Source organism: Danio aesculapii, chromosome 12 (assembly GCF_903798145.1).
Source record: "Danio aesculapii chromosome 12, fDanAes4.1, whole genome shotgun sequence".
Taxonomy (NCBI): Eukaryota; Metazoa; Chordata; class Actinopteri; order Cypriniformes; family Danionidae; genus Danio; species Danio aesculapii.
Window position 1 is genome coordinate 42,258,264 of NC_079446.1, and position 22,506 is coordinate 42,280,769.

At 35.1% G+C, this 22,506-nt stretch overlaps 1 protein-coding gene across 1 annotated transcript in view; it reads left to right on the plus strand.

Moving 5' to 3' along the window:
* The window catches only part of LOC130238114 (cadherin-18), a 212,553-nt gene that overhangs the window by 80,707 nt on the left and 109,340 nt on the right, over positions 1–22,506 (plus strand). The window contains 1 exon segment of the mRNA XM_056469021.1: positions 10,518–10,812. Coding sequence (XP_056324996.1) covers positions 10,518–10,812 — 295 coding nt within the window.

Here is a 22,506-nt window from a genome sequence, read left to right on the forward strand (position 1 = left end):
ACTGAAAGAATATACTGTAAAATTTACAGTAACTTGCTGGCAATTTTGGTTGCCAATAATACTGTAAATTTTCAAGCCCACTGTAAATTAATAATTAGTATTTACAGTAACTTAAGGCCAAATATGGTTGCCAGTAAGACTTGTTGTTGATTAATTGGATTATTGTTGATTAACAAGTACATTGTAAATCAATAATTACAATTGTAATGTAACAATACAGCACAATTGTTATTATTTTATTTACAAAATGCTTGTAAATTTACACTCTTACTGGCAACCAAAATGAAAAAAATAAAGAAGTATAATTTCAGAATTTTCAAGAATCTTAATTTTTTTAATCTTTGTAAAGCAATATTTTATGATTTTGAGCATCACACACCAAACAAAACATTTATCTTTATTTTGTCTAACTTGATGACAAAATTATCTCTGACAATTTAAAAATGAGTTCATTTGCAGTACGCTTTGTTGCATGTTTGTTTTTAATAATTTTTTTCTGAATAATTTTAATAAAAAAATGTTTATCCAATTAAATATTGTCAGGCCGATAATTCCCATAATTCTGATAAGTAACTGTCTGTCAACAAATTTAGATTTGAACATCTGCACACCCGTTCACCCACTTTCACGTGCAAATGAGAGAGTGACAGCGGTAAAAACAAATGCTGAATCATAACTTTTTAAAATCCTCAACCAATATTGGATTTAGTTTTGCACACTGGAGGAAGGATGACACCATGGCTGAAGTATTTCTTTTAGACAGGTAATGTGTTTTAAAACTCTTTTAGTCACGCAAATCTAATGAAGATTGTGTGGTTTTACGAATGGGTTAAATGCACAGAAGTGTTGTTCAGTCACTCAAATCTTCCGGCGAAAGATTGATGTGACTATTTCCAGTTTCATAAGGTCCTTTTACAGCATTGATAATAGTCTAACAACAAAACCTCAGTAAATAGCGCTATTCTGCCTAGCCTGCTTTACTGAGGTCAAGTTGCTTTTATATTCACATTAGTTCAGTTTTGAACAATGACAACCTGTGACGCGCTCCCTATTGTTTACCATGCTACTCTGAATATTCAGTCTGAAATAGCATGTAAGTATGGCTCAGTAATAAGTGTAATTCCTGCACGCCGCCAGCCAAGCACTAAGCATACAGTAGTGGCTTTAGGACAAAGCATGTGAGAGATTGAGACCAGCGATCCTTGCATGCATGAAATATTGCACATTATAACAAGGTTTGCTTGCTAACTACACAAGTGAAAACGTGGTAGATATAATACAGTTCTTTGTTCAGAATTGTAGTATTATAAAGTACTATGAAGTTTTCTAACTGCCGAATGACATGATCTAGTGGGTCTACTGTCATCTTTAAGGTGTGCGTTCGTGACTTTGGACGCCAGAATCAAAGATATTATGCTAACGGATAGCATTTTGGCACCTTTAAGAATTTAAAGGAAAATTTTAAAGCATTTTTGTCATGCTCTTTTGGACAGCTACGCATTCTTCGATATAATAGATTTTTTAAAAGCAAATAACTAAAAGCAACTGAATGTTTTTTTTTCACAACAAGTAAAACTTAAAGACAAGATTTAGGCCCAATCCCAATTCAATTTTTGTACCTCTTCCCCTTGGCTCTTGAAACAGAGTGTGAAGGGAAAGGGCTTCAAAATTTACCACTAAGAAATGGGACACCGCTACCACACCAGCACACATCATCATATGTTATCGCGATCTCTTGCTCCATATGAGATCAGACGGTAGCGACTGCTGTAGTTATTCCAGTTACGTTCTTTTTTTCGTATTTATCTACAGGAAATCACTGAAGGCAACGGTATCATGTTTTTATAACAATATAATGTGGCAATAAGATCGTAACTATACTGTGCATTTACACAGTGGCCATATTCATCAATGTAAACACACGAAAACAACATTAACATTATAGCAGATCCTGTAAAAAGCTCATTCTCAGCCACTAGACTTTTCTGACAAGGTATTAGAGTGTCAGAATGTTGAGGGACTGCTATACAGGAGTTATTATTATGGATTATAGATCGTGAAATTTAGTGTTTTTTTTAAAGCATGACATTAAAACATGAACGCGATTATGAATATATTAAAACATATGTTTGTTTGTTGTAAAAATTCTTAATGATGACAAAAAAATACAAATTTGTGCATCTCCTTACTTCCGGGTGCAGCTATCCTGCCCTTGTGGCTGGTGTATTCTGGGAAGTTTTCCTTCCCCCTTGGTTTCGAGTGTGGTCCTGAAAAATGTCAGTTTGAAGGAGTATCTAGCTCTTCCCCTTAGCCCTACGATCAAGCTAAAGAGAATTGGAACATCCCTACCCCTTCACGTGAATGCGCAAAATGAGGGGTAGGGGTAAGAGGAAAGGCTAAGGGGTAGAATTGGGATTGGGCCTCAAGTTGTTAGTTTTCACTGAAGAATGTTTGTTTATTTCTCTCCTCTCCTCATCTCTTCTCTTCTCTTCTTTTCTAAAGGATCTGGTTAAAGCAGAGTAGTCCTTTCCTCTCTGAATGTTCTCGGTGTCACACCTGCTTTGCGGTTTAATATATTTACTTCATTTGTGTTGTTGCCTTGAAATATATTTGATATACAGATCGGATTGAGTTTTTAAATGTGCCACTTGAGTTTAATTGATCGGGTTAACGCATTGCAGTGTGTTGTGGGTGCAGAAGTGATGGGCCTGTGTTTCATCGGGCCGGTCTTGGCTCTATTGACCCAGTGCCACTTTTATTTCCTGCCATTAGTGAGGGCTTGACTGAGCCGCTGCAGAGACACCGGTGATGTATTAGCCTGTGCCCGGTTAAGTCAGTGGCCAAATTAGAAGCCTGACTGCAGGTTAAGTGAAATTTATGTCCCCTTGTGGAGCCGGGACCACATTTGGAAGCAGGGGAGCCGGAGTGTAAGAGGAATAGGGATGGCTTCAGTGTTCTGATTGTGTTTGGGATTTTGGCATGAATTCTGGTTGATTCGTCATTGTGTGTGTGTGTGTGTGTGTGTGTGTGTGTGTGTTATCACAATGCCATTTTTGCAACAGCAGCAAATTTAAATTATGCCAAATAAAAAATTCATTCTGTATAAACATGTGCATCTGTGTTGTTTTTAGTGAAGCTTATTTATAAACTCATTTCGAGAGTGCTTATGATTGACCACAGCTAGTCCTGCACTAGCTATAATTAATTCATGCTTTGGTTTTCTCTCGGCTTGATTATTGCAATGCTATTTATACTGGTTTACCTAAGGGTTCTATAAGGAAGTTGCAACTGATACAAATTGCAGCAACCAGAGTTTTAATGAAATTGAAGAAACGAGAACATGTCACACCTGCATTAATAGAATTACACTGGTTACCAGTGCACCAAATGATAGATTTTAAGATTCATTTATTATTTTATAAGGCACTACACAACATGACACATTTCTTACATTTCCGACTGCTTATCAAAATATAATCCAAACCGTTTGCTATGCTCTTCTAGCACTGGACTTTTACAATTTCACTCCTGATGCGATCTGGTGGCACTTCTTTTAGTCACTATGCTCCAAAAATTTGGAATTGTCTCTCAAATGAAGTGAAAGAATCCCCCAGCATTCATGTTTTTAAAAAGTGTGTTAAGACGCATCTTTTTAAAATTTCGTATGAAAACAATCATTTGTGAAATGTATGCATTTTATGTATATTGTGTAGGTGTATGCATGTATGGTGTGTGTGGATGCATATGTGAGGACTATTGTGTTGTGTTGTTGTGTGGATATATGCATATATGCGTGTACATTTATACTCCGTTTTTATCGGAGTATATATTTGTTGTTTATTATGCTTTATTTGTCTATGTGTATGTGTGTGAATGAGTGTGTATGGATGTTTCCCAGCAATGGGTTGCAGCTGGAAGGGCATCTGCTGCCTAAAACATATGCTGGAATAGTTGGCGGTTCATTCCACTGTGGCAACCCCTGATGAATAAAGGGACAAAGCCAAAAAGAACATGAATGAATGAATGAAAATCTGATTTCCACCAAATGTTAAGCGTTGATGATAACGTTTTTTTTTTTTATTTCTTATGAATATATGCCATTTTATATAAATATATTGATTAGTATGCAGTTATTTGTGTGATTTTGTGTGTAGCTTAAATTCCAAATGTCCCCACAAGTAGTGGTGGTAGTAGTAGTAATGCCGGTAAACTTTTACCTTTGAGGGGAATTTTTTTATTTTTTTATTTGTTTATTTTCTTGGTCCCCATGATGAAAAAGGCTCATGAATCACAGGTATTTTGGAAATGTAAAAATGCAGATTGTTTCCTATGAGAGTTGGGTTTAGGAGTACAGGGATAGAATATACAGTTTGTGCAGTATAAACATTATATCTATAGGAAGACTCCATAAGGATAGATTATTAATATCACATCAGCTTAAAATTTAAAAATTTAAATATATATGCAATTTTATATAAATGTATTACTTAGAATGCAATTGTGTGTGTTTGTGTTCATGCTTGCGTGTATATTTTGTATTCCAAATGTCCCCACAAGTATAGTAATACCAGTAGACTTTTACGTTGCGGGGACATTTTTGTATATATTTTTTATTTATTTTCTTGGTCCCCATGAAGAAAAAGGCTTATAAATTAAAAGAATTTTGGAAGCGTAAAAATGCAGAGTGTCTCCTGTGAGAGTTGAATTTAGGGGTAAGTAGATAGAATATACAATTTGTGCAGTATAAACATTATTATATCTATAGAAAGACTCCATAAAGATAGATAGGATATTAATATCAAATCAGCTTGAAATAGCAAAATATGAATATATAAATGTTATATTAATGTATTACTTACATTTACTTACATTACATTTTATATAAATGTAATACTTAGAATGCAATTGTGTGTGTGTGTGTGTGTGTTCATGCATGCGTGTGTATGTTGTATTTCAATTGTCCCCACAAGTATAATAATACCAGTAGAATTTTACGTTGCGGTGACATTTTTGTGTATATATATATATAATTTTTTTTCTCTTGGTCCCCATGAGGAAAAAGGCTCATAAATCACAAGAATTTTGGAAATGTAAAAATGCAGATTGTATAAACATTATTATATTTATAGGAAGACTTCATAAAGATTGATTTTTAATATCAAATCAGCTTGAGATGTCAAAAATAAATTTACTCATATAAGTAAATGTATTAGTATGCAGTTATATGTGTGTTTGTGTGTTGTGCATGTGTGCATGCTAGCATGTGTGAGTTTTTAACGAAATATAAATAAACAATAACTGGCCAAACCTTGTGTAAATTATGTATCCTCAATTATTTACTACAGCAGCATTAAATAGCTTATTCTGTTTAATCGAAACTCCCTCCCTGATTGAGGTGCACCCAGAAAAAAAAAATTCTCTTCTTTTTTTCTAGAAGATAATGTAAAATAATTGGTGCAGATTCTCTGTGGCTGCAACTGATTTTGTTTATGGTCTTCTAGCATGAAGTCTCATTAACTTGTCTTGTGATTGGAGAGTGTGTTGGGCTTTGTGTGAGCTCTGACCGTTCAGCTAATTACTGACTGCTCGCCTGAGTGCTCTGTTTACTGACACACACGGACAGTTCAGTCACACCGTGACCCGGCTACACAATCAGACCCTGCTTCCCTTTAATTACCAATTAATTTCAGCAGCGCTGTTTGTATCATTGGCCACGCTTTGCACATTTCTTGGCCTCAAACAGTCAAATAATCCGGGAATGAGTTTCAGCCCTTTATGTGATGGTCTGATTGAAGACAAGTCTATGATGTCTTTTGTGCTGTTTTCCTCTGCTGATTTCCACAGACAGGGTTAAGGTCCTTGTAATATATTTTCTTTGATTTGTAAGTTCATAACTGATGTCTGCTATCTTACGCTAAATGGCTTTATAAATGTTTTGTTTCATAGTTTCAGTGTTATATGATTATTAGGCCAGCTTAGCTTCGATTTAAAGAGATAGTTCACTGAAAAATGGCCACTTGTTACTCACACACTGCATTTGTCCCAAACCAGTTTGATTTTTATCTTTTTCATCCATTGAATTTTTCATCTTTTTAATCCTTCCATGGATGTTAACTACTAGTAGTTTCCAACATTCTTCAAAATATCTTGTTTTCAGCAGAAAAAAACAACAACAAACTCATAAAGGTTTGGAACAGCCTTAAATTTTTCATATCAGTTCAATTCCCCTTTATTATCATAGTGAATTGAAATAGTGTCAGTTCAGTTTTCAGTGTTTAAGTTCAGTTTAGCTCAGTTCAGTGTGGTTTAATATTCACTACTGAGAGTCCAAACACTGAAGAGCAAATCCATCGATGTGCAGCTTTACTGATCCCGAACCATGCAAGCCAGTGGCAACAGCTGCGAGAAAAAAAATTCACCAATTGTCAAAAGTGAAGAATTAAAAAACCTCAAGAGAAACCAGGCTCAGTTGGGCACGACCATTTCTCCACTGGCTAAACCTCTTGTGCAGAGCTGCAGTCAAGGCGCCGGAGGCTGGAAGCTGGACCACAGCGGAGACTCGTCTGTCCCTGGAGCTTCACAGGAATCAGTCTCATGCTCTTCACTCCTCCATGACCACCACCACAGCAGCTGCTCAGGATACGGCCTGGTCCAGGATATGGAAACCTTGGGATCATCTCGTCACTGGTCTTGGATCGAATCAGTGACTCTGCATAGTCTAAGGGCCTCGTGATGAGTATCCCTAAATAATTAGTCCCCGTTTATTTTCCCCCCATGTTTAAAAGAGAGAAGATTTTTTTCAACACATTTCTAAACATAATAGTTTTAATAACTCCTTTCTAATAACTGACTTATTTTTTATTTGCCATGATGACAGTAAATAATATCTGACTAGATATTTTTCAAGATACTTCTATACAGCTTAAAGTGACATTTAATGGCTTAACTAGGTTAATTTAGTTAACTAGACAAGTTAGGGTAATTAGGCAAGTTATTGTATAACGATGGTTTGTTCTGTAGACTATCGGAAAAAATATATAGCTTAAAGAGGCTAATATTCTAGCCTAAATAAAACAGATACGACTTTCTCCAGAAGACATCAGACATACAGTGAAAATTTCCTTGCTCTGTTAAACATCAATTGGGAAATATTTAAAATAGAAAAATAAATTCAAAGGGGGGCTAATAATTCTGACTTCAACTGTATGTCTCTATATATTATTTCTTATACGTTAGATTGTTTAATACAACTAAAAATGGCAGTAAATGTTTAACTGAAGAGTTGAATTTTCAACATCAAAAGTCGACAGAGCAGAGATCAGGCTCCCATAATGCAACTGACAACCATAAATAAATGGTTTAAAAATGTTAATTGACAAAATATGAGTAAAATATGTATTATTGAACTATGAAAATTACCGTGGCGCAGTATGTAGTGCTGTCGCCTCACAGCAAGAAGGTCGCTGGTTCGAGCCTCAGTTGGGTCAGTTGGCGTTTTTTGTGTGGAGCACGCACATTCTCCCTGCGTTTGCGTGGGTTTCCTCCGGGTGCTCCGGTTTCCCCCACAGTCCAGAGACATGCGGCACAGGTGAATTGGGAAGGCTAAATTGTCCGTAGTGTATGAGTGTGAGTGAGTTTGTATGGATGTTTCCTAGAGATGGGTTGCGGCTGGAAGGGCATCCGCTGCGTAAAACATGTGCTGGATAAGTTGGCGGTTCATTCCGCTGTGGTGACCCCGGATTAATAAAGGGACTAAGCCGAAAAGAAAATGAATGAATAAAATGACCATATTTAATCCATAACCTACAGAAAATAAAATAGTATTTAATAGTACATAAAAAACTACATGGAAATAAAAGGCCGTCAGCCTTTCAATTTTTTTTTGTCCATTGGATTGCAACCCCTGGGTTGTTTGTTATATTAATGACACAGCAATAGTGTGAGATGCAGCAGATTGATTTTATGGCACAATGTTAAACTTTGACACCTTCACGCACTCACGTACATTTAAAAAAAGGCCACAACTGAACATGGATGATGATCTCCAAATCAAAGTTTCCTAAACAAATTAATAAAGACTATTAAAAAATGATATGGGTGTTAGACTGCTGCACTTTTTAATATAGTCAATTTGCTCATATTTATATAGTTCCTATTAGTGCATGTTGTGTGCAATGTTTGTATGTTTACAGGTGTAACCACCTACAAGGATAGTGGTGGTTGCAAGCCGTTGGAATTGTTATTTTGGGGGTCGCGGGCTAAAAAGTTTGGGAACCCCTGATGTAGAGTATTTCCTTCACTTGATTTGTGTACTTCATCCACCACCAAATAAGACAGAACATGCGTTTGAATCTCATAAATAGACTTGATTGTGAATTCTTGTCAGCTCTAGATGCTTGTACAGCTCAGAGTGTGTGAATTTGTTTCACTAGAGTCATTAAACTGAGCTTGAGTGGATCACAATCTGACACTTATTGGATAGTGACAATAAAAGACTCGGGAGAACCAGGGGCTTTCAGCACTTTGAGTGTTCTGTCAATGTTTTGCCTTATCACAAAACCAATGAGCCTTGAGACACCATGCAATGAGCAGATGACTGCTTGCGTTCAGAGCTCAGACGTCAGCACACAGGTGTCCCATGGGCTCGCATTACGCCTTCCAGAAGCGCTTAACACCCCTGTCATTTGTCATCATGCTCTGAGAATGACAGGATTGTCGTTTAGTGTGTTTTTTAATTATTGCAAGGTGCATCTGGAGGGCATGCAGCCAGTCATTCATTGTGGCGGCTTAGTTTTCACATCTGATAACTTGTTCAGTTCCCAGAGAGAGGTGACTGTAAGTGCAAAGACTTTTTTTTTCAACAAAGTGCAGTTGGCATTTAGGTGGGTGAGTTTTGCGAACACTTTCAATAATCCAGGTCACATTTCAGCCTCAAATCAACAGAAGAAGAAAGACATTGTTATTTGTGCATGAGGAAAGCTGAAGGCTGTTTTGTGGGAGCATTTAGAGATTTGGCATCGTGGGTTTATTTTTTTAGGACAGTCAAGCATATTTCAGGTGCCACGAATCTCTTGAATGTTATGCCAATATTATAAAGAAAAACACAAGGAGAAACTCTTAACAAAGTATTCATTTATAAGGGTAATACATGACATAACGTCTTTGAAGTGAGCATTTTAAACTGCCTTATTCTGATGAGTTTTTAAATTGCATAATATCGCTAATAATAATAATAATAATAATAATAATAATAAGTTTTGTTTACATTTTAATTGCCAAAATTAATAACAACAATAAAAATAATAACAACAAAATTAAATATCTATTTACGTTTTTAATAGCCAAAATTGCAAACTACTACTACTACTACTAATAATAATAATAATAATAATAATAATAATAACAACAACAACAACAACAACAATAATAAATATTTTTTATGTTTTTAATAGCCAAAATTGCACAATAATAATAATAATTATTATTATTATTATTATTATAATAACAATAGTAAAAATAATAATAATAACAACAATAATAATACGAATTTTTATTTACATTTTTAATAGCCAAAATAGCATAATAATATTATTCATAATAATAGTAATAATAATAATAACAACAACAACAACAACAACAATAAATATTTATTTACATTTTAATAGCCAAAATAGCATAATAATATTATTCATAATAATAATAATAATAATAATAATAACAACAACAACAACAATAAATATTTATTTACATTTTAATAGCCGAAATTGCATAATAATAATAATAATAATAATAATAATAATAATAATAATAATAGTAATAGTAACAGTAATAATAATAATAATAACAACAACAACAATAATAATAAATATTTATATACGTTTTTAATAGCCAAAATTGCATAATAATAATAATAATAATAATAATAGCAAAAATAATAATAATGAAAATCAAATTACGTTTTTTAATAGTCAAATTTGCATAATAATAATAATAATAATAATAATAATAATAATAATAATAATAATAATAATAATAATAATAATAATAATAATAATTTTATTATTATTATTATTATTATTATTATTATTATTATTATTATTATTATTATTATTATTACGAATGTTTATTCATGGTTATTTTTATATAGTCATAATTGCATAATAAATATTATAATCATCATCATCATCACAACCAAATTTATTTGTCTATTTATTTATTTATTTATTTATTTATTTATTTATTTTATAGCTATTATTATCATTAGTGCTAAAATAATAATATTTATATATATTTTTAATAATAACTATCATCTTCAGAAATGTAACATTCCATCATTGCACAAACAAACACATTTTCTTGCAAAGCAATGATTTGACTTGTGGGTTTTTTGCAGTTTGTTCTGGTTTGTTTGAAACTATGAGCAACATAACAGGTTTGTAGCTTAAGGGTTTGTTGGAGGATTACCTGCTTAATGAGCCCTGATTATTGAATATCATTTCTTTGTCTCTTTGTTTCAGCTGCATTCTAATTCAGACAAAGGCGACGGTTCGGTCAGGTACATCCTCAGCGGTGAAGGAGCAGGGAGTATATTTATCATCAACGAGGTAACGGGAGACATCCACGCCACCAAAAGTCTGGACCGTGAAAAGAAATCACATTATGTTCTTCACGCGCAGGCCATCGACATCAACACCAACAAACCTCTGGAGCCTGAGTCAGAGTTCATTATAAAAGTTCAGGATATTAATGACAATGCACCCAAATTTCCCGACGGACCCTTCGTCACGTCTGTGCCTGAGATGTCAGAACTTGGTAAGACTTTGTTGATTTTTTTATTTATTTAAAATGCTGTTTTATTAATCTATTGATTACATGTCTGAGGATTATGATGATCAAGCTATTGCATTTGGATAGGCCGTCAGTGTTTTTATTATTCATTAGCTGAATGAATTTAGTTACTGTATATTTGTGGGGTGATGTTTATTCTTTAAAACTGAGGGAGATTGTAAAGCTGTACATTATTGTTATATTTACTGTACTTGATCTGAAGAATTAGGCATACATGCTGTAGTCTTTTGTGAACTTGTTTTGCAGTATTGAAAACAAATCACTATATATTAGTCTATATATAGTCAAACCCCATCAGAACACCTTAGCAACCACAAAGCAACATGGTCAAACACTATAAGAGCATAGAGGCAGTAGAATTACACCATGGTCAAACCCCATCAGAACACCTTAACTACCATATTGCACTATGGTCAAACTCCATCGGAACACCTTAGCAACCACATTGCACCATGGTCAAACCCCATCAGAACACCTTAGCAACCACATTGCACTTTGGTCAAACCCCATCAGAACACCTTAGCAACCACATTGCACCATGGTCAAACCCCATCAAAACACTGTAGCAAGCGCTGAGCACCATGATCAAACCCCATCAAAACACCTTAGCAACACCATTGCACCATGGTCAAACCCCATCAGAACACCTTAGCAACTTCATTGCACCATGGTTAAACCCCATCAGAAAACCTTAGCAACCACATTGCACCATGGTCAAACCCTGTCAGAACATCTTAGTAAGCTACATAGCAACCTGGTCAAACCCCATCAGAACACATTTGCAACACCGTTGCACCTTGGTCAAACCCCATCAGAAAACCTTAGCAACTGCATTGCACCATGGTCAAACCCTGTCAGAACACGTTAGCAGCTACATAGCAACATGGTCAAGCTCCATCAGAAAACCTTAGCAAACTCAAAACAACATGGTCAAACCCAATTTGAGCACAGAGGCAGTAGAATGGCACCATGGTCAAACCCCATCAGAACCTTCTTACAACCATATTGCATGATGGTCAAACTCCATTAGAACATCTTAGTAACCACATAGCAACATGGTCAACCACATAGCAACATGGTCAAAACACATTGGAACACATTAGCAACCCCATTGCACCTTGGTCAAACCCTATCAGAACACCTTAGCAACCACATTGCATCCATGGTCAAATCCCATCAAAACATCGAAGCAAGCGTGGAGCACCATGGTCAAACCCCATCACAACACCTTTGCAACACCATTGCACCATGGTCAAAACCCATCATAAAACCTTAGCAACCACATTGCACCATGGTCAAACCCCATCAAAACATCTTCATAACCATATTGCATCATGCTCAAACCCCATCAGAACAACGTAGCAACCACACTGCACCAAGATCAAACCACATGAAAACACCTTAACAACCACATTGCAGCACATTGCACCACATTGCACCATGGTCAAACCCCATTGGAGCACTTCAACAACCGCATTGCTCAATGGTCAAACCTCATCAGAACACCTTAGCAACCACACAGCACCATTGTCTAACCCCATTAGAACACCTTAGCAACCACATAACATCATGGTCAAACCCCATCTGAACACCTTAGCAACCAAATGTGTCTCTGAACAGCTCTTGATCTTCTAGCTTGTGGAAACCCATGAGAACGTTTCTGTCTGTTCTCTGAGGAGTGGTGAATACTTACACTGCTCAACCTGTCATACATTTTTATCTCAGCTTTGGATGATTCGGTCCACAAAAAACTAAAAGTAAAAAAGTGTGTGCAAATGTGAAGAATTGAAATGGCCTTTTAAAAAGCAGAGCTGTCAAAACACTATCTTAACCAGAGGCATGTACTGGTCCATCACTTGCAATTCAGATCTCCCAGATTCACTCCACACCCAACTCAGGCTGTTTTTCCCTGTCCACCCCATGGCTTTTATGCTGCTGTTTTGAGTTTTGTGGCTGGATTTCCCTCAGGAGCCGAGAACTCTTAGAAAGCACCGCTGTATACTCATGCTTTCTCCAGAATGATCCACTTCCACCAAGAGAAATAGTGAAAAAGCACACACACACACACACACATATATATATATATATATATATATATATATATATATATATATATATATATATATATATATATATATATATATATATATATATATATATATATATATATATATATACAAATAGAGGCAGAGGGTTTCCCCTGGGTTTGCGAATCCCTAGAGGTTTATGCTGAAACTGCAGGGGCTTGGTTTGTTGGTTTGTATTATGCCGTTTCCACTGAGTGGTATGATATGGGTCGGTAAGGGTCACCTTTATCAGGCATGCGTTTCTACTGCCAAAAGTGTACAGAACGTTTCAGTCGTCATCATTCTCGCTTGAGGAAATGTCAAAGTAAAGCTGTACGGGTCATTCACATATCATACAAGAAGCACTTCGCACAAAACAGATGCTTTATACACATAAATACTTGTATCTAAATACTTGTATATACATGTTCATTACTAACTAGGGTTGGGCGATATTGACCAATTTGACATTGTACGATATCTACTGTAAAACATTCACGATTGATGATGGCATTGTCTGCTGCGGTGAGTTATTTATTTGTAGCCTACCATTTCAACTACCTGACTCGCATGGTCTTTGTTTTACCCATAACCAAATCATAAATAAATAAAGATAAGTTACACACAAATTACCACCTGTCAATCAATTTTGTTTCTGCGGGACCCTGGCATTAATAGGCAGAGTGATCTGTGTCGTTATAATGGCGACGATAAACTGGTTGGTAAAAAAAAGTGCACAACCAACAGTACTGAGGTTTTCAATGAGATTACTAAGTACAAGCGTGAAAGCGAAAGATTGAAACAGTGTACTGATGCTGTGACACGTTACCTGATAGATTCAAAAGTCTGATGAGTCGTTAGATAGAGACAAGATGAATTAAATATCATGTTTAACAACTATAGTGCGACACGATCCCACGATACATCCTTGATAAACTGGCCGACGTGCACTGCTCTCTGGGGTTTTGTGCTTTAAGAACCCACTGACTGCCTGGATGTATATATATATATATATATATATATATATATATAATATATATATATATATATATATATATATATATATATATATATATATATACAGTATAGAGAGAGAGAGAGAGGCAGAAGCAGAGGGTTTCCCGAGGGTGTGCGATTCCCTAAGGGTTTATGCTGGAACTGCAGGGGGTTTGTTAGAAGATTGTTGTAGAAATGTGGAGAAAAGTAAATGTTTACTTTATTCCTTGATTCAGTTTATTGAACGCAACTACATTAAGACTAGTTTGGGATTAAACCTTAACTTGGGGATATGGCTTCTGTGTAATAATCCACTTTTCTACTTGTCTGCACTGATATCTTTCTATGAAAATGATGAGTTATCTGAATAGTTGACTTTTCTGCACTGATGGATTTTCTGAAACTGAAAAAGTTTAGAAAAATGTAATTAAATATGTGAATAACATATGTAGCACATATTGTAACATATTGTAGCAGATTTACATTTTCAGACAATTTCAATGCCATTTTAATGTAAATGCTAATCAAAATTTCACTTCATTCAAACAATACTGTCTGCATGACCTATTATGGTCTCTGCTTACCATACTAAAAGGTACACATGCATCTCTCCAGAGCACTAACAGGTTCACATTCAAGACTATTCGCACCTGTCCCTGAACAATGCAACATGCTACCACTCTGACCCTACGTTGTAGAATTACAACATAGGCATAATAAGCTCTAAATTAAAATTGATTCATGTTTTCTAAAATAACTAAATATGTATTTGTTCAAGACATTATAATCAACAAATAAAAAAATAAGGATTTTTATTTACTTAAATCTTGACAAATCCAGACGTGCAAAATAGGAGATCAGCTCAATGAGAAAATTGAAGGTAGAGTAAGTTCATGGCAGGATGACCAGACCTATAAACACGTTTCCTATCCAATTGCATCATGAGGAAACACACTAGGACCCATTCATCATGTAAATGTGGTTTTGAGGGAAAAAAGAAAACATTTGCTTGTATTTTTTTTTTTTAATGTTATGTTGTATTTCTGCAACAGTGGGCTTTACAGGGTTAAAGCATTTAGAGATACTTTATGATAATTGATTCTGTTTTTAATTATTAGTTTGTTTTAAGTGTTTTAATCTCTGTACATTTTGATTACAAATTTGCATTCATTCTTTTATATCAGTTTATCATCATTCATTATTCATTATTTGTGCCCCTCGATCACAAAACCAGCTGTAAGTGTCAACATTTTTGGAAATTGAGATTTATAGATCATCTGTAATCTGAATTATTAGCTTTTTAATGACATATGATTTGAGGGCATAGAACCAGCAATATTAGCTTCTGGAATATCTGGAATCAGAGGCTTTAAAATAATGTAAATATTGAGGAAGTCATCTTTAAAGGTGTCTAAAGTCCATTCCGTTCCTATTGCTAATAAAAAAGGAACCTTTTATAGACGTATAAAGGATGTGAATGGGAAATTATCTTTCTTAATATCCTAATGGGGCAGCACAGTGATTCAGTGGTTAGCACTGTTGGTTTGAGTCCCGACTGGGTCAGTTGGCATTTTTGTATGGAGTTTTTATGTTCTCCCTGTGTTGCCGTTGGTTTCCTCCGGGTGCTCCGTTTTCCCCAAAGACATGCGCTAAAGGTAAATTTAACTAAATTGTCCGTAGTGTATGTGCATGTGTGTGTGTTTGAATGAGTGTGTATGGATGTTTCTCAATACTAGGTTGTGGCTGGAAGGGCATCCGCTGCGTAAAACATATGCTGGAATATTTGGCGGTGCACAGGCCCGGCCCTAACCAATTTGGCACCCTAGGCAAGATTTCAGGTGGCGCCCTATCGCATCGCAGTAAATTCCACTGCTAGTGTAAATATACTCATAAGAAACTAAATAGCTTTGTCTTGGACATACTTTTAAGCAATTGCACATTCAAAATACTTAGAGCAATTTGCAACGGTGGGACTGAGAAACCTCAGCAGCACATCTGAAGACAGAAGAGAGGAGTATGTGACACCAGTCTAATGATAAACATAAAATAATATATATGAAAAACCTAAAGATGCATGCATGATGTAGACTACTGTAAAATACACTATGTACCTTTTCTGATATACAAATTATATTAGTAATTCATTTAAGTAACAATTTAAAATGTATTGTCATTACAGTGAAATGCTAATCAATTGCAAAAAATGAGTAAACTGCAGTATAATATACCATGTGGGAATGCTAAGCTATGCTCTAACATTAATAACGTGCACTTTAACACTGATGTAAAGTTTTTGATAAATGCACTTTAGACACTATGAACTGTAACACAACAAACAGCTAGTCTTACTACTATGGATAAAATCAAGAGCATTTTGATTGACTACTACAAGCTGGGAAAACATCAGATAACCATGCCAATGCAATTAACGTTATAACACCTTCTCTAATGCTGCTGAATAGATCTAATATTTACACATTTGCCTGAGGAAGGAATGATGGGGGTAGTTACCAGGGGCACGTGCCCCAGTAAAAATCGCTTGTGCCCCAGTAACTGCTTTGAGATACGATTTACATTATATGCAAGTGTATTTATTAAGAGTGGTAATTCCAGAATAAAGACGTTATTCTCTATGTGCAATCGAACCAACGCTGATGAAAGCAATGTAGTTTAATCAAAAAGCAAACTGAGCATGTGTGCAGAAGAAAAAAAAACATACCCGCGCTCCTCACGCGCCGCTCCTGCTTGACGCTGACGTGCTGCTCTGCTCCCGGTGTAAGTCCTGGTAGTGAACATGCACAGCGAAAAAATTGCCGGCGTAACAGTCTTTTATACGGAGGTGTCGGCACGCAGTGAGGTTTGAAAGTCGACAAAACTTAGTTTGAATAATATGATGGTGATCTTATTTTGACTTAGCATAGCTCCTGATAGATTTTTTGTATGAAGCAAAAAGGAGGGATGATGAGTCAGGGAGGTAAGACTTAATAAACCTAATTCTCTGCCAACAGGTAAAGTCTAATTATTCGGAAGGGGGGGGGGGGCATCTTAGGCGAGTAGGTTATATTATACTACTACTACTACTACTACTACTACTACTACTACTACTACTTAGTAGGCTATGTTAATTTAATGTGGGCCTATTCTTTTCTGAAGTCATAATACCAACTAGTTTTAAGTATAGTGGAAGTTACACTTTTTTTTTCCTCCCCCATTTCTGGCGCCCTCCTGGATGTACTGCGCTCTTAGCATTTGCCTATACTGCCTATGCCATGGGCCGGCCCATTCCACTGTGGCAGCTTCTGCAATAGATACTGAGTTAAAAGGAAAATGAATAAATGAATATTCTAAAGATTTTTGGCATAAAATAAATATTCATCATTTAGACTAATTTGTATTTGGTTTATTTAGGTCTGAGCAACATGTTGAGTTCAAATGCTAAATTACAATGTGGTAGTGGTTTTTAGATATGAATGCACTGAGCAATTTTATTTCACAAACAGACTGGTGGGAAGATATTTTTTGGCAGTAATGAATAATAGTACATATTAAGTAGCTGAAAATAACAGTAGTTTAGTAACTAGTTTATCCATGTATTTTACCCTCCTCATACTCCAGCAGAAAATGATTGAAAAAGTAGTTTCATGACACAAGACGCCTTGTTTTAATGTCAGGAGTTCAGGAAACAGAAGAGGTTAGGAAGCTCTCCTTCCAGCCCACACACAATATGTCACTGCCGATTTCCTGAAAAATGCTTGTTATATTATTTGTATATCAGAAGTTAAAGATGTGGTGTATTTTATTTTATTATTTTAGCTTGGCCAATTTTATTTTATTTTATTTTATTTTATTTTATTTTATTTTATTTTATTTTATTTTATTTTATTTTATTTTATTTATTTTATTTTATTTTATTTTATTTTATTTTAATTTATTTTATTTTATTTTATTTTATTTTATTTTATTTTATTTTATTTTATTTTAGCTGGGACAGTTTTGTTTTGTTTTGTTTTGTTTTGTTTGTTTTGTTTTGTTTTGTTTTGCTTTGGTTTGCTTTGCTTTGCTTTGCTTTGCTTTGCTTTGCTTTGCTTTGCTTTGCTTTGCTTTGCTTTGCTTTGCTTTGCTTTGCTTTGCTTTGCTTTGCTTTGCTTTGCTTGGCTTTGCTTTGCTTTGCTTGGCTTTGTTTTTTGTTTTGTTTTGTTTTGTTCTTTTTTCTTTTTTTATTTTATTTTATTTTATTTTATTTTATTTTATTTTATTTTATTTTATTTTATTTTATTTTATTTTATTTTATTTTATTTTATTTTATTTTATTTTATTTTAATTTTATTTTAATTTTATTTTTATTTTTATTATTATTATTTTTTTTATTTTAGCTGGGACAGTTTTGTTTTGTTTTGTTTTGCTTTGCTTTGCTTTGCTTTGCTTTGCTTTGCTTTGCTTTGCTTTGCTTTGCTTTGCTTTGCTTTGCTTTGCTTTGCTTTGCTTGGCTTTGTTTTTTGTTTTGTTTTGTTCTTTTTTTTTTTCTTTTTTGTTCTTTTTTCTTTTTTTTTTATTTATTTTTTTTTATTTTAGTTTAGTTTAGTTTAGTTTAGTTTAGTTTAGTTTAGTTTAGTTTAGTTTAGTTTAGTTTAGTTTAGTTTAGTTTAGTTTAGTTTAGTTTAGTTTAGTTTACTTTAGTTTAGTTTATTGTTTTTATTTTTAGCTGGGCCAGTGGCAATTTTGTTTTGCTGTTTTATTATTTTATTTTTTAGTTTAGTTTAGTTTATTGTTTTGTTTAGTTTTGTTTTGTTTTTAGCTGGGCCAATGGCAATTTTGTTTTGCTGTTTTTTTATTTTAATTTATTTTATTTTATTTTAGTTTAGTTTATTTTAGTTTAGTTTAGTTTAGTTTAGTTTAGTTTAGTTTAGTTTAGTTTAGTTTAGTTTAGTTTATTGTTTTTATTTTTTAGCTGGGCCAGTGGCAATTTTGTTTTGCTGTTTCATTATTTTATTTTTTAGTTTAGTTTAGTTTAGTTTATTGTTTTGTTTAGTTTTGTTTTGTTTTTAGCTGGGCCAATGGCAATTTTGTTTTGCTGTTTTTTTATTTTATTTTATTTTATTTTATTTTATTTTATTTTATTTTATTTTATTTTATTTTATTTTATTTTATTTTATTTTATTTTATTTTATTTTATTTTATTTTATTTTATTTTATTTTATTTTAATATCTGGGCCAGTGGAAATTATGTTTTGCTTCATTATTTATTTATTTTATTTTAGGCATAGTATAAAAAATGTGTTCAACAACTATAGCCTGTAATAAGCAAATAGTCTTAACATTAACCCATGCTTGAGGTTTGAAATCTAGCAAATTAAATACATGCATAAATATTTTAAATTGAATTAATGCAGTTTGGCAATATTTTCCTGTGTTATCAAAAATATTATGTAGCATCTAAATCTTTTATAGTATCATATTGATCTTATAAATTCCAGCATCATGACAACAGTACCAGCCATGCCATTGCATGTTCTCATTCTCATTCTCATCCATGCCAGATAGATTTTTTGTCTCTCTTTGAAGGCTATGTTCCCGGCTTCGCATGTACAAATGAAATATTTCTCCTTATCCTGGCAGCACGAAACACTTCTTTGTGAGATTATGGCCTGTGGGTTTAGAAAGCTTTGTTTATTGTTTATTTAGGTCCCAATTGGATGTTGCCATAGCAACTAAAGCACGTACACTGATCTGCAGTATCGCAAGATTTGAAGACCAGCTGCAATCAATGCTGAAGGAGTCTATTATTGCCTGGCTGTTGTCCATTACTGTTGGCGATTCATGCGCAGAGTGGGTTCAAAATCCCAATTATAGATGTCTTGGAGAGCAACGCCGCTGTTATGTCAGAGCCGTGCTGTCCACTTGACCAACACAGATTAGTTTTCTCACAAGGTGATACTCCTTTATAGGATATATCAGTCTCATCGGATAGATTCGCTCCTCTTGTTTGCAAACATACAAACTGGATGAATCCGGTCTGCTTGGTCTGTAGCTCTGAATTTCAAGTACTGCTCTGGTGTTATGATTGTTACCAATAAATATAGCATTCAATTTGTTGCGTTCTTTTAATTCCCTTATGCAGAACTCACGGGATTTAGTTATTGCAATAAAACAGGGTTGAAGTACGTCATTGGTAAACATTTACATTTAGTCATTTAGCAGATGCTTTTGTTTAAAGTGATGACTTACAATTGAGGAGGCGTTCGGTGATTCAACAGGAAAAGGCAACAAACACAAGAAGTGCTAATTGTACAAAGGAACTGTTTGTGCTCATAGAATTAAATGCTAGATTCTTAAGTGAGAGAGAGAGAAGAGTGATTCTACAGGTGGTTTGTCAAGCACCACTCACAATGTACTTTAGGAGATATTAAGTGACTGTCAGAAAGAGTTTGGTGCAAAACTAGTGCAAGTGTCAGTTAAAATGACAGAGAGATGAAAGTGTGTTTTCTACTGGTGGTTTGTCAAGCCCACTCACCTGTTTCACCACTCACAATGTATATTAAGAGATATTAAGTGACTGTTAAGAAAGTTTTTGGTGCAAAACGAGTGCAAGTGTCAGTTAAAATGACAGAGAGATGAAAGAGTGTGTTTTCTACAGGTGGTTTGTCAAGCCCACTCACCACTGTGTCACAGGAGATATTAAGTGACGTTAAGAAAGTGTCTGGTGCAAATGTAAAAAAAATGATGTAAATATTGGTTAAAATGACAGAGAGATGAAAGGGTGTTTTTTCTACATGTGGTTTGTCAAGCCCACTCACCTGTGTGAGGCACACTCAGAAATGCATGATGTTTAGAAATTGTCATGTGGTGTGCACATTTATGAACTTTGCAGAGTTTGTGAATTGTGTGTCTGGTCAAACTGCAAACAAAGAAAACAAAGGGCAAATAGATTACAAAGTTAATTTACGTTAATCTACTTATGGCCTTACGGTCTACTTACGGTACGGTTCGGTTTGGTTTGGTACGCTTTTATAGCCGTTTCCACTGTCAAAAAGCGTACCGAACCGAACCGTACCGTACCACTTTTTCGGCACCCTTTCGAAAGGGTACCAAAGACGAGAAAGGGTACCAAAAGGCGGAGCTAGACGCGCAGCTGAACGCTATTGGTTTACAGAGATACGTCATTCGCTTACGCAACAAGCCAGAATGAAAACAAAAAACCCGCCATGTTTGAAATACACAGCCGACGAGCCGAGACATTACAGCGGAATAATTTATACATATAATAACGAGCCATGGTCGACCTGGGCTCAAACAAACCTTGTCGTCGTCTTGATAAACAGCCACAAAGCCAAGAAGAAGAGCAGATTTACCCTGTGCCCCGTAGTTTTTTTACGAGGCAGTCTGAGGCGCGAGCGGTTTCGCTTTCTTGCTAGGGCTCGCGCGCGTCTAACATTATATCTGAAATAACAAACTTCTTGAGCTGATGATAATTACCTGCGCTTGATTATTGATGTGCTTTTAAAACCCGATCCTGTCAGACACTGACAAACGCGAGAGTGAAGCGTGAAGAAACAAAGGAGAAGCCGGAAAAAAAGGAGCACATTATTTTTTCAGCAAACATGAACAAAATGCCATGTATAACTAACTTATTATCTTCACATTTTTGACTATTATGAACTCAGATTGACGGAATTACTGTCTAACAGAGGCTACGTGTGCTGCGGAAGATTACAGACACATATATATATATATATATATATATATATATATATATATATATATATATATATATATAGAGAGAGAGAGAGAGAGAGAGAGAGAAATATAAATATATATCCTTCCATCTTTCCATCAAGCAAGTTTCTCGTGTCAGCCCTAATGATTGATTTGCGACATCACCAACCAGAGTGATAGGTAGCAGTAGCGCACCAAAACGTTTGTTGTCAACCATCGTAAAACAGGAAGAAGAAGAGATCGTCATTCTTGCCATCATATGGATTTACCTTATCGTGTAGACACTAGCCTCACAACTTGAACTGCGATCTGTAAATGTAGCTTGTGTTGACACTACTGCGCTACTTGACTAAAAAAAATAGCTTCGCTACTGAAAAGCTATTGGATTTATAAAGTAGCGACGCTACCACCATCGCTACTGAGAAATGTAGTTAAGCTAGTAGTAGCGACGCTACTGCCCTAACACTGCTAACTAGTGCCATTTCCCTTTAACTTAGCTGAAAATGAGGTCCAGTATCCCTTTTTATTTTCACTATTCATTCAGAACAGACCTTTGAGTAACTCGGAAGGTGGTAAAAATATAAATTTGTATCACTTTCTCTTCGCTGATAAGATATACAGCCAGGTACCCAACATTCCTGTGTGACTCAGGCGATACATCCGGGTTTCTTCCCGTTTAAAATGGCGGCTGCATGAAATCAGTAGATGGGGCATCAGGACTCACACAGAATACAGGTTGAGTGCCCCCTGCTGGCCTCACTAACACCACTTCCAGCAGCAACCCATGTGGTCGTCCATCCAGTTACTGACCAGGCTCAGCCCTGCTTAGCTTCAGTGAGTAACCGACCTTGCCCTGCAGGGTGATATGCCTGTGACATTAGGT